Source organism: Canis lupus, chromosome 5, assembly GCF_003254725.2.
Source record: "Canis lupus dingo isolate Sandy chromosome 5, ASM325472v2, whole genome shotgun sequence".
Taxonomy (NCBI): domain Eukaryota; kingdom Metazoa; phylum Chordata; class Mammalia; order Carnivora; family Canidae; genus Canis; species Canis lupus.
Genome location: NC_064247.1, coordinates 8,679,405 through 8,693,319, shown reverse-complemented (window position 1 = coordinate 8,693,319; position 13,915 = coordinate 8,679,405). Strand labels below are relative to the sequence as shown.

The following is a 13,915-nucleotide window of genomic DNA, read 5'->3' as shown; positions in this document are numbered from 1 at the left end:
CAGATCAATGAAGCTAGGAGCTGGTTCTCTGAAAAATCCAATAAAATTGATAGACCTAAAGCCAGACTTACCAAAAAAGAAAACAGTAAGGACCCAAATAAATAAAATCATGAATTAAAGAGGAGAGATCACAACCAATGCCCCAGAAATACAATTTTAAGGGAATACTATAAAAAGCTATATGCTGCTCTTTGGGGTCTGTGGGGAAACAAGATGAGGAAGGGGACGTTATCGTTCAGAAAGCGTTGCAATAAGACGCACACGTTGTGCCGCCACTGTGGCTCTAAGGCCTACCACCCTCGGATGTCCGCCCGGGGCAACTGTGGCTACACTTCCAAGCAGAAGAGAAAGTATAACTGGAGTGCCGAGGCTAAAAGACGAAATACCACTGGGACCGGTTGAATGAGGCACCTAAAAATTGTATACCGCAGATTCAGGCATGGATTCCGTGAAGGAACGACACCTAAGTGCAAGAGGGCAGCTGTTGCAGCATCCAGTTCAGCTTAAGGATTTCAATGATTAGTCAAAATAAACGTTCTGGTTTAAAAAGAAAAAAAAGCTATATGCCAACAAGTTGGACAATCTGGAAGAAATGGATAAATTCCTAGAAACATATAAATTACCAGAACTGAGGGGGGCTTGGGTGGTTAGTTAATTAAGCATCCAACTCTTGGTTTCAGCTCAGGTCATGACCTCAGGGTCATGATATCAAGCCCCTATTGAGCTCCACACCGGCCATGGGAGCGTAATTAAGATTCTATCTCCCTCTTCCTCTGCCCCTTTCCCCATTCACACACCCCATGTATGCTCTTTCTCTCTCTCTCTCAAAAAAAAAAAATTAATTAATTAAAAAAAATTACCAGAACTGAAATAGGAAGAAATAGAAAACTTGAACAGACCAATAACCAGCAACAAATTGAATCAATAATCAAAAACTCCTAACAAAGGAGTCCAGGACCAGATGGCCTCACAGGTGAATTTTACCAAACATTTAAAGAAGAGTTAATATCTATTCTTCTCAAACTATTCCAAAAAATATAAGAGGAAGGAAAACTTCCAAATACATTCTATGGGGCCAACATCACCCTGGTGATGACCAAAACCAGATAAAGACACCACTACAGGGCAGCCCCGGTGGCGCAGCAGTTTAGCGCCGCCTGCAGCCCAGGGCATGATCCTGGAGACCCTGGATCGAGTCCCACGTCAGGCTCTCTGCATGGAGCCTGCTTCTCCCTCTGCCTGTGTCTCTGCCTCTCTCTCTCTCTCTGTCTCTATGAATAAATAAATAAAATCTTTTAAAAAAAGACACCACTACAGAAGAGAACTACAGGCCAATATTCCCGATGAACACAGATAACAAAAATTCTTAACAAAATACTAGCAAACCCAATCCAACAATACATTTTAAAAAATCACCCTTCACCATTAAGTGGGATTTATCCTTGTGTAGCAAGGGTGATTCAATATTAGCATATCAATCAACATGATATACCACATTAATAAACAAAAGGATAAGAACCATATGATCTTGTCAATAAGTGGAGAAAAAGCATTTGACAAAGTACAACATCGATTTATGATAAAAACCCTCAGCAAAGTAAGTTTAGAGAGAACATACCACAACATAATAAAGACTGTATATGAAAAACCCACAGCTACTATCATCCTTAAATGGAGAAAAACTGAGAGCTTGTCCTCTATGGTCAGGAACAAGACAAGGATGTCTGCTTCTACCACTGTTATTTAACATAGTAGTACTGAAAGTCCTAGCTACAGCAATCAGACTGTAAAAAATAATAATAATAAAAGGCATCAAATTAGCAAAGAAATAAAACTTTCACCATTTGCTAATGACATGATACTATATATAGAAAACATAAAAGATTCCACCAAAAAACTGCTAGAACTAATAAATAAATTTGGTAAAGTTACAAGATACAAATCAATGAACAGAAATCTGTTGTATTTCTAAACGCCAATAATGAAGCAGCAAAAAGTGAAATTCTGGTATCAAACCCATTTACAATTGAACCAAAAAAAAAAAAAAAAGAAAAAAGAAAAAGAAGCAGCTACTTAGGAATAAACCTAACCAAAGAGATGAAAAGTCTGCATTCTGAAAACTATAAAACACTGATGAAAGAAGTTGACGACGACACAAAAACATTGAAAGACATTCCATGCTCATGGATTGGAAGAACAAATATTGGTAAAATGTCTATACTACCCAAAGCAATCTATACTTTTAATGCAATCTCTATCAAAATGCCGATAACATAAAACTTAGGGCACGTGGGTGGCTCAGTCAGTTAAGCAACTGCCTTTGGTCATGACCTCAGGGTCCTGGGATCAAGCCCGAGTTGGGCTCCCTGCTCAGTGGGAAGTCTGCTTCTCTCTCTCCCTCTGCCCCTCCCCCTCATTTGTGTGCTTTCTCCCTCCCTCTCTCTCTCTCTCCCTCAAATAAGTAAATAAAATCTTTTTTTTTTTTTTAAAAGAGAGAGAATCTACTATAAAACTCATGAGCATTCATTGAACACGGTAATTAAATTCATTAATTTGCCATTTGTTGCTCCACAATTTCAAAAGGAAAATAATTCATATTGTAGGTTTTGAGTCCTGTGAAATAATATTTTTTGCAATGCTATATTCTCATAAGTTATAACTCACTACTATATTCTCACCTTATAAAATGTTTGTCAAGTGAAAGGAAACTACATAATCCATCTGTCGATCTGTTCATTGTGGTTGCTTCTGATCAATACCAAATAAATGTTCCTTTAACTGCAGTAGTTTGTCAAGAACATCTTACGTATCACCTGTATGGGAAATGAAATTGTCTCTTATAAGAACTATATTCATGCTTTCAAAAAAATTAGCTTAAGAAGGAATGCCTAATTTTCTGGGCTACCGGGTAATTTAGTGGAATTGTTGATAACAGGGACTCTAGGTCAGACATATACTGAATATATCCTGACAGTGTCTTTGCAAATTGTTTTTTTCCTTAGAAAACTTCAATACCTGTAAGACTCAGTTTCTGCATCTGGGTAATAAAGATGATGAAAATATCTAAGTGTTTTAGAAGATTTAGATGAGATTTATGTACATTGCTAAGCACTTGGAAAGTGCTCAAAATATTTTCAATTAGTATCTGGCTCTTAGTGTAATGAAATGACGCTAAAGTTGGTGTGGGTTGGCTTTATACATACCTTACAATGCTAAATTTTGGTAGTTCAAGGGTTTGTATTATCGACTGTTCTTTCATCGATACCTTTGTTAGGCATGCGACATGAGTGAGGATTTTATTACACCGCTGGCAGTATCATAACTGAAAAGAAAGCTATAAAATGTTCTACTTTGATGTCTCTAATTCACTGAATAATATATAGTGTTATCCTATTTAAATTATTTATGTCCTTTATTTAGTTTTAAAAACAAAAATCAGGCTTCTTTTCTGGGGGGGGCAAGAAGCACAGACTGCCCTGAAGTGTCGGAACCCTAGGAGGGATCCCAGGGAGCCTGCCTGTATGTTCAGATGGGCCAGCTCCCATGTTGCTTCTTCCCATATCTGCAGCCCTCCTGTTTCTATCTCTTCTAGAATTGATGTGAGCCGGGGTCCTAGGACCCACTTAAAAATCAGGGAAACAAACAAACAAAAAAGACAGAAGGGCAAAATATAAAGTATCTATCACATTACTATTATAGGAGTTTTTGGTCAAATGGTCTTTATTATATTTTTCACCTCTCTGTTGAAAGAGAGGTTCATCATGTCTCTCTTTTTCTGTAGGTTCTTGAGAATATTTATGATAGGAATTTTAAACTCCTTGTCTGTTCATTCCAACAACTAGGTTGTTGGAAGATCTTTTTATACTGAGTCTCTGAAATTTTCTCCACAGTTTTACTTCTGTAGGAAAAGAAAATAAACGTATGCCAGAAAAGGTATCACTCAATGCTTAATACTAGCTAATACATTAAAAACCTACAATTTTTCACTATTAAAATTTGCTGAATAAAAAAGTTGAGAGAGAGGTAGATAATAGATTTTATTTTATTTTATTTTATTTTTTAAGGATTTTATTTATTCATGAGAGACAACAGAGAGAGGCAGAGACATAGGCAGGGAGCCTGACACGGGACTCAATACTGGGACCCCATGATCATGACCTGAGCCAAAGCCAGATGTTCAACCACTGAACTACACCCAGGTACCCTGATAATGGATTTTAAATGAAAATGGAATCAAACTAAAGTATACTATTTTAAAATCATTTTTACTGAATATATTCTATCATGTTTTCAAATCAATTCATTCAAGTGATATAATATCACTTCTAAGGATTCATGGTTTTTTAGTATATGGATGTATATATTTGATTTAGACAATCCTGATTGTTTCTACTTTCTGACTTTTATCACCAACACTGCCATGAAGCTTGTTTCCTCACACATATATTTTTTGTCTTGTCTCATTTTTTCCCCAAAATTAAAATTATTTTCTTGTGAGTTTTTTAAAAATTGAGATATAATTAACATACAAAATTATATTCATTTCAAGTGTAAAACATCATGATTCCATATTGTAGATATTGCAAAATAATCATCACAATAAGTCTAATTAATATCCATCACCACACACACAATTTTTTTCTTGTAATGAGAATCTTTAAAATTTACTTTCTTAGTAACTTTCAAATGTGCAAAATAATATTATTAACTATAGTCACTCACCATGCTGTACACTAAAATATCCATGACTGACTTATTTTTGTAATTGGAAGTTTGTACTTTTTTATTCTTTTCACCCATTTCATCCATCCCCTACCCCCACCTCTGGCAACCACCAATCTGTTTTCTTGTTCTCTGTATCTATGACCTTGTTTGTGTGTGTGTGTGGTTTTTCTTCATTTTGATTTTAGATTCCACATGTAAGTGAGATCTTATGGTATTTGTCTTTCTCTGTCTGACTTATTTCACTTAGCATAATGCCCTCAAGTTCCACCGATGTTGTTCTGAATGGCAAGGTTTCATTCTTTTTTTATGGCTGTATAGTATTCCATTAAATATACGTATTCCATGTATATGTGTGTGTGTATATATATATATATATATATATATGGTTGATAAAGCTTCAAGTAGATGTATATGTATATATACATTAAGTATATGTCTATGTATACATATATGTATATACATGTGTGATTGATAAAGTTTCACCAGGTCAATTTAAGGAATCGTGGGCTCTTGGTATTGCCAGTTGTTCCTGATTGGCCCTTTGATATATGTGCATGTATACATGTACACACACACACACACACACGCATATACACTTTTGCATGTGGTCAAATCGATCAGTCTTGTCCTGTTTTGTGACGGATGTTATGATTAGAAAAGCTTCTTCTATCACTAGATTATACAAATATTTATAAATATTTTTAATATAATAGCTTAGAATAAGAGAGCACTTTGGGATTGTGTAGATGTTGGATCCAACTCCAGCTGTACAATTAACTTACTGTAACAATTAACCATTAACTAGTTGTAACCAACTGTATTTTCCAAAGATGGCTCCAAGGATATCTCCCATACCACAAGCTCTGCTACAACGTTGTTACTCTCCAATCAAAAAGTGGAACTTGGCCAGGCTTGTGGTTCACTTATAACCAATAGAATATTGCAGAAGTGATGAGGCCTGACTTCCAAAGCTAGCCCTTAAAATGTGAGGCAACCTCCACTTTGTTAGAATACACACTTCTGTTTAAGTCTGGAGGCTCCATGCTGTGAAGGGGCCCAAGAAACATGAAGGGTCCATTTGGAAGTATTCTGACCAACAGCCCCTCCCCTGGTGACATCACAACTTAGAGCAGCAGCAACTGTAAAGCCATATGAGTGAAGACACCTCAGAATGATTTCAGTCTCCAGTTCTTGAAACATCTCCAGACTCAGAGTCTTCCCAGTTGAGCTCCCAGACATCATGGAGCAGAGACAAGCTACCCACTCTCTACTTTCTGAATTGTGAACATAGTACTACACTGTCAATAAATTGATATTTTCATTCAGGAATAATACCTGGAAAACCATGTGACAGTTGTCAAATTACTAGACTTGTGTCCATATTTGTCAAGTTATCCAGTTAGCATCAGGAAGCCAAGCTGTTCTTCAGGTTTCTCCTCTATGAAATTGTCTTACAGTAGTAGCCACTTCATAGAGAATTGTGAAGATTAAGTGAGATCATACATGAAAAGTACTTAACATGTGTCTAGCACACTCTAAGAGGTCAAACAATAATAATCACAACAGTATTTAAAAGTAAGGTTTTCTGTTTATTACATTTAAATCTCTAATATATGTGAAATTTACTTTGGTCTAATGTGTAAGATTGTATGAATTATTTACCAGTCAATTCCAAGTTAACACTTAGATTATTAACCAGATTACTGTCTTTTAAAAGATATGTGAAGAAAATTCTCATGCATCTTTATGTGCATATATGAAAAAAGAACAGGTGCTTGCTTATCAGAGGATTGACACTTGGGGTGGTAGCATATGGATAAAGAAATTTTCACTTAGGTCTTACTGTGCTCATTTGTTCAAGCTGGAAAATGGGACTAAGAAAGAGAACCCCAAGATGGGGTGAACCAAAAGATCATCTCCCAGGTTAGGGCATGTTTCTCTAGGCGGTAAGGAAGCCTTTCAGTAACCCTATACAGCCTGTCACTCTTAGATGCCAAACTGAAATGTCATTTTCTAACCTAACTTCATCTTGACTTCGAGCTCCATTCCCAGTGATGGTGGGGAACAATTGGTCTTCTCAGCATACAATTTTGAGGCGGGAAAGTGGAAGCAAAAGAGGTCAGGGGGAAACTGTTAACATGAACAGTCAGATCTCATGGAAAAGCTCTGGAGCACAAAATACACCACAGACTTAGTCCATCTTGATGGAAGGAGTCGGTCATTTATTGGTTGAGGTCTATGCTTAAGTTGGGAGCTTAGCATCTGGGCAAGGCAGCCCCCACTTGGTGAGGGCGAATCTGCAGAGTAGTAAATAGCTATGAGTTGCCATGGGCCGACACTCAATGCAGCTGGGTGGCAGATGTACCGATCAGCTAGGAGGGTTTGGGCAGGGCACCCAAACCAAATGAAAATCATTCACTATGTAAAAAATAATAATAATTTCAGTGATCTGATGCTGAGAATGCCAACAGTTGCTCTCGGACCATTGAGGAAAGATTTTATAACAAGAACCCTCTTCTTGTTCAACAAAGCCAAGCTTTTCCAAACATTGTTTCACAAATATTTTTGAAATCTCTTTTGAAATCCAGTGCAAAACAATGATCTTTCTTTCTTTTTTTATCCTCAGACTGATGTTTCCCATCCCCATGATTCAAAGGGTGAGCAAGCCCGTATACAACTAGGAATAAAAATATGTTGTTTCCCTAACTCAAAATATCCATGTTACATTGGCCTTTCCAATCAGCTTGCCCATTTTTAAAAGGTTGTCTTCATGTCTGTTTATCCCGACTCTGTAAAATTCCAATTGAGAATTCCTCAGAAAGAATCATAATATCAGACACAGAGCACGCCAAACTACTCAAGTAGAGGGGTGGTTGGTTTATTGTTAAGAATTTTATGTGGACTAATAATGGAAGAAAAAGCTATGGAAATCCAGAACCAGGAACTTTGGTATGCCGCATAAGGAGAGCATGCCAGGGTTATTCTGTATCCAAGGAAGCTTCACCATCTTGGCCACATCCCACCACCAGTTCTACTCCATTTCTCTCTGCCTATTTATTTCACTCAGTGTCTTCTGTTCCCACCACTACTAACTTCTACTCTCTTACATCCTCTGTTTACTCATAACTTCAGTTTATATAGGAAACTTTCTAACTACAACACTACCCATGGCATCTCTGTTCATTCTATTATCTTCAACTACCATGCCGTCTGCTTGATTATTCACGTTTTCCCCTTCATTCTCCCCCTCCCCCCCCCTTCACTCTTATAAGGAGTGCTGGTCATCCTTGCACAAGGTTTCCATTCCCAATTAAATCACCTAGCTCAATCTGGTACTGGCTGGCCAGGGCCCTGGTAATTCAAGCCAATTTCACCTACATCAAATTATCTCTCAAATCTCAGTTTCCACAGACTGAAAGGTCCTTACAATTTTCCTTGATGCTTCATCCTTATGCCTGTCCGGTTTTCTTTCTGCCTGAGATTCCTCTCCTCCAAGAGCTCTACCAAAAAAATATGGCTCATGTTGCCAACAAATTGGGGAGCCAGAGTCGTTCCTCTTTTATCTCCATAACTCATGGGCAAAAGGAGAGCACCAGGAGGTGTCAGGGCTAATCCAAAGAGAATCTCAACTCCAACCAGAGGAGTGGATATAGATGAGCATAAAGTATGGCCACAGAGTTCTCAGTGCAAGTTTGAGATTATTTTGCCCAATTCTTTGCATTACCATAAAAGAGATAATAAATTAAAAAAAGAGATAACAAATAGCCAGTTTCAAACCCAACTCTATTTGTGGCAACTCTATATCCATCATAAGGAAATCAAAACCACCAGATGTGAGCAACAGGGGTTTGCAAAACTTCAGTCTAGTCTAGTCATCCATGCTCAATAAGACTCAGCTACTGTGCACTCTCTCTCTCTCTCCTGGGACTTTCACCAGCTCGTTGTCTCACTCTCTCTCATTGGTTGGAAGATGAGATCTAAGCACAGGCTTGGGGGGAAGAGATAAAGGGAGGGTGAGTTGAGAAGGACTCCAAATCCAGGAAAGGTGTGGAACTAGACTCCCTCAGGGAGGTTGCAATAGCTAGCATGTTTGCAACAGATGAGCTCTGTCCTTTTTTCAAAACTCAAGAAGTTGATGTCTTCGCAATTGGTCACACATGACAGTTTGGAATAAAAATACATACTCCGTCCTGAGGAGATGAAAGAGAGAGAACACAAGTGTAATAATTCCATTTCTTCCTTTCATATTCCTAGGAATAACATCTTCTCAGAGCTTCACTAACCTTTGGCTAAGCCCAAATGAACTACAAGGTTGAGTCTACTCATGATTGACCCAGAGAATGGATTGTATTTCTCTAGCTGATAAGAGATATCAACCCTTCTTCTACTCACTATTGTCTTAAGGAAAAGTCCACCTTTGCCATCCCCTCTACAGGACCACCCCATCTTTACCCACCCACTCACCCATATGCAGGTAGTTATTTCTCAGCCACTCTCTACCCCACATTACCTTTTTTTGTAAGGAAGTAAAAGTTCTCAACAGCACAGGACTGTTGGTACTTTAGGGTACAGGTCTTCATGATGTCATAGCATAACCCAAGATGATATTTTTTACATTTATAACATGACTTTGCAATCTCTGCCAGACACAGAAAGAGGTGTTTAAAGGATTTAGTCTGAAGAAGATTCTCCAGGCTTGTGGGTTTCTCTACAGGAACTTCTATTGCCTAGTGGTTCCTAATCTTTCTCTGGCTGTTGAGTCCTCTGATAATCATGGGAATGATAATTTTTACAGACATGAATCACTTGTTGTATATGACCTCAAAAGATCAGAGTTCCTATGAAATTTACCTACAGACCTATTATTTAACCTGATGATTTCATCCAGTAAAGGGGGAAAGGAAGCAAAGAGAGAAATTCAGCTTCTTTACTCCAAAAATTGGACTAAATTAGTCTGGGAGAAGATAAAACTCCTAGGATTGTAGAGTAAGAATGGATTATACCCCTCTCTGAAGACTGAGAGGAGGTTTTCTCCTCAACATGTCACAAACGACCTGTTTACACCAAGGACTGTAGACAGCCATTGTACCTGTCAGATGTTCCTTCAATTCACCTGGGGGAAAAAGAAAAAAAAGTCTTCTTTGTCATAATCTCACATAACCTGCCAAAACCCGAGGAGCCAACTGTGGAAATTTCCCCTTTCCCAGCATCTGCCCATCTCTTAATCAACAACCTCCAGAACTTACCCTTATTTGAGCAGATCAGAAAGACTATGCCCAGCAGAAACACAACAAACATCCTGGAACTTCTGTCATGTACAGTTTTCTGTAGAGCATGCTGGTTGATTTCACCAGTGATCTGTTCTTGGGCTATTCATCCAAATCACATAATCATAAAATTTCAGGGACAGACAGTACCTCCATGTTCCCAGACCTAAGCCACCAACTGAAGTCTCACTACCCCTAAGGCATCTTTTCTTTTTAATGATTATTTATTTATTTATTTATTTATTTATTTATTTATTTATTTATGAAAGAGAGAGAGCATGAGCAGTGCGGAGGGGCAGAGGGAGAGGGAGAAGCAGACTCCATGCTGAGCAGGGAGCCTGATGTGGGGCTCAATTCCAGGACCCTGAGATCATGAGCTGAGCCAAAAGCAGATTCTTTTTTTAATTTATTTTTTATTGGTGTTCAATTTACCAACATATAGAATAACACCCAGTGCTCATCCCATCAAGTGCCCCCCTTAGTGCCCGTCACCCAACACCCCCACCCCCCGCCCACCTCCCTTTCTACCACCCCTTGTTCGTTTCCCATAATTAGGAGTCTCTCATGTGCTGTCTCCTTTTCTGGTGTTTCCCACTTATTTTTTCTCCTTTCCCCTTTATTCCCTTTCACTGTTTTTTATATTCCCCAAATGAATGAGACCATATAATGTTTGTCCTTCTCTGATTGACTTATTTCACTCAGCATAATACCCTCCAGTTCCATCCATGTCGAAGCAAATAGTGGGTATTTGTCATTTCTAATGGCTGAGTAATGTTCCATTGTATACATGGACCACATCTTCCATATCCATTCATCTTTCGATGGACACCGAGGCTCCTTCCACAGTTTGGCTACTGTGGACATTGCTGCTATAAACATCGGGTGCAGGTGTCCAGACATTTCACTGCATCTGTATCTTTGGGGTAAATCCCCAGCAGTACAATTGCTGGGTCGTAGGGCAGATCTATTTTTAACTGTTTGAGGAACCTCCACACAGTTTTCCAGAGTGGCTGCACCAATTCACATTCCCACCAATGGTGCAAGAGGGTTCCCCTTTCTCCACATCCTCTCCAACATTTGTTGTTTCCTGCCATGTTCATTTTCCCCATTCTCACTGGTGTGAGGTGGTTTCTCATTGTGGTTTTGATTTGTATTTCCCTGATAGCCAGTGATTTGGAGCATTTTCTCATGCGCTTGTTGGCCATGTCTATGTCTTCCTCTGTGAGATTTCTGTTCATGTCTTTTGCCCATTTCATGATTGGATTGTTCGTTTCTTTGCTGTTGAGTTTAAAAAGTTCTTTATAGATCTTGGATGCTAGCCCTTTATCTGATATGTCATTTGCAAATATCTCCTCTCATTCTGTAGGTTTTCTTTGAGTTTTGTTGACTGTTTCTTTTGCTATGCAAAAGCTTCTTATCTTGATGAAGTCCCAATAGTTCATTTTTGCTTTTGTTTCTCTTGCCTTCATGGATGTATCTTGCAAGAAGTTACTGTGGCCGAGTTCAAAAAGGGTGTTGCCTGTGTTCTCCTCTAGGATTTTGATGGAAACTTGTCTCACATTTAGATCTTTCATCCATTTTGAGTTTATCTTTGTGTATGGTGTAAGAAAATGATCTAGTTTCATTCTTCTGCATGTGGATGTCCAATTTTCCCTGCACCATTTATTGAAGAGACTGTCTTTTTTCCAGTGGATAGTCTTTCCTCCTTTGTCGAATATAAGTTAACCATAAGGTTGAGGGTCCACTCCTGGATTCTCTATTCTGCTCCATTGATCTATGTGTCTGTTTTTGTGACAATACCACACTGTCTTGATGACCACAGCTTTGTTGTACAACCTGAAATTTGGCGTTGTGATGCCCCCAGCTATGGTTTTCTTTTTTAATATTCCCCTGGCTTTTTTAATATTCCCCTGGCTTTTCTGATTCCACACAAATCTTATGATAATTTGTTCCAACTCTGAAGAAAGTTCATGGTATTTTGATAGGGATTGCAGTAAATGTGTAAATTGCCCTGGGTAACATTGACATTTTCACAATATTAATTCTGCCAATCCATGAGCATGGAATATTTTTCCATCTCTTTGTGTCTTCCTCAATTTCTTTCAGGAGTGTTCTGTAGTTTTTAGGGTATAGGTCCTTTACCTCTTTGGTTAGGTTTGTTCCTAGGTATCTTGGGCTTTTGGGTGCAATTATAAATGGGATTGATTCCTTAATTTCTCTTTCTTCAGTCTCATTGTTAGTGTATAGAAATGCTACTGACTTCTGGGCATTGATTTGTATCCTGCCACAGTGCCAAATTGCCAAAAGCAGATTCTTAGCCAACTGAGCCACCTAGGTGCCCCCTACCCCTGTCCATCTATTTAAAAATTCTCCTCAATGATAAGATCAATGACACATATTATATAATCTATAATGTAATGCAGAATTATTTAGAATATATAATATATAACATAATTATATTTTGTTATGTATTATTGTATTATGTCATGTTATTTTATATTATATATAACATAATCTATATTATAATCTCTAATATAATATATACTATAATCTAATATACAATATACACATATGAAATTTCTAAGCCTCGTGCTTTCCAAGTAGAATCAAATTTCTCTCCTATAGTTTAACCTTTCAGGTAGGTCAAGACAGGATTTGGACACCTAGTTCTTTAGTTCTTTTTATCTCTCTTCACTAACCTGGTCACTCTCCTCAGGGTAATTTCAGGTTTGTCTTTGTGTCACATAGACTGAAGCACCAGGAACTAAACTCAAATGCCAGATGTAGTCTGGATGTGGCGGGGGAGCATTGGAGTACCACTTTTGTGGTGGAGGAAAGTTAACCTTCAGGAAAAAGGTGAAGAAAGGTAAAATTTTTCTAGTTTGCCTTCAGGTGTTTTAATTAATTGGTTAATATTCTAATTAAATAATTTCTAAGCATATACCAAAGACCAATATCACAGGAAGAGAAGATGCCAAATAGCCAAGACATGAATCAGTGACCTCACAGAGGTTAGAGTCTAGTTAAAGAGATCAAAGGACATTGAGCACATTTGGTGATGAACATCTAAGTGAGGGACATTCAAATTTGACTGCCTGACCAGGAAAGCTTTCTGTGAAGAAGGGGGGTTGAGCAGGACTTTGAGGGCTAGCAATGTGATAGCTGGAAAATGTGAATAGGAACAGGGACCCAAAGGAACAGTAATGTCAGAGTACAGTGACATCAAACAGCTTGTCACACTGTGAAGAGAGTGGGTCATGTGGCGGCAGAGATAATAGGTGAGCCAGAAACTCAAGCACAGAGAGACACAGCCTGGTGGAGGTGATGGCAGATAGGTGAAAGGAGGGGCTCAAGGTGACATTGCACTGGTCTTGCTGCTGACACTACTTCGTGTCACACTTGTAGGATGGAATCTCTTGCTCACTACTATGCGATTGCAAGATATCAGGGAAGACAGCCATTTTTAACAGAGTTGGGAAAGATATGAAAGTATCACTCCTCTGCACCGGTACTGAATTCTGGAAAGAACACCTCCCCTAATCCCAAACTTAAGTTTGCCACACGTATTGGCTCGAATCCTGACTCTGCTGTTTGCCAACTATGTGACTTTGAATGAGTTACTGATGTTGAGAATAATTTTCATTACTCAGGATTACATTAAAGTGGGGATCCTCACTTTAAAAATTTTTTAAATTAAAAAAAGGATTACATCAAAGTTTGTGGGAAAAAAAAAAGAAGCTCATATTTGTTAAGTCCTTGGAAACTATCAAGTACTAACTCTCTGTGCAGTGCTTACATTTCAGAAGCAGCATGGGCCCTTTTGCTAGGGTAGGCATCAGAAACTCCCATCATAAGGAGTCATATACAGAAAAGGGCATCTGCTAGGAAAAGCTTGGGGTAGTGTCTATAGCTGTGGTTCTGGT

General features: G+C 38.4%; 1 protein-coding gene and 1 pseudogene across 1 annotated transcript; one reads left to right on the top strand and one right to left on the bottom strand.

The window, feature by feature from the left end:
- On the top strand, window positions 1–801 carry LOC112671487 (60S ribosomal protein L37-like; annotated as a pseudogene).
- A 7,688-nt stretch (window positions 802–8,489) lies between these two features.
- On the bottom strand, window positions 8,490–10,116 carry PATE2 (prostate and testis expressed 2). Its single transcript, XM_025465012.3, has 4 exons — window positions 9,972–10,116; window positions 9,815–9,838; window positions 9,236–9,364; window positions 8,490–8,915 (listed from the first exon to the last, which is right to left on the bottom strand). Exons 1-4 carry the CDS (start codon window positions 10,021–10,023, stop codon window positions 8,779–8,781), a joined length of 342 nt encoding a protein of 113 aa, XP_025320797.1. The 5' UTR covers window positions 10,024–10,116; the 3' UTR covers window positions 8,490–8,778.
- Window positions 10,117–13,915: the final 3,799 nt, after the last annotated feature.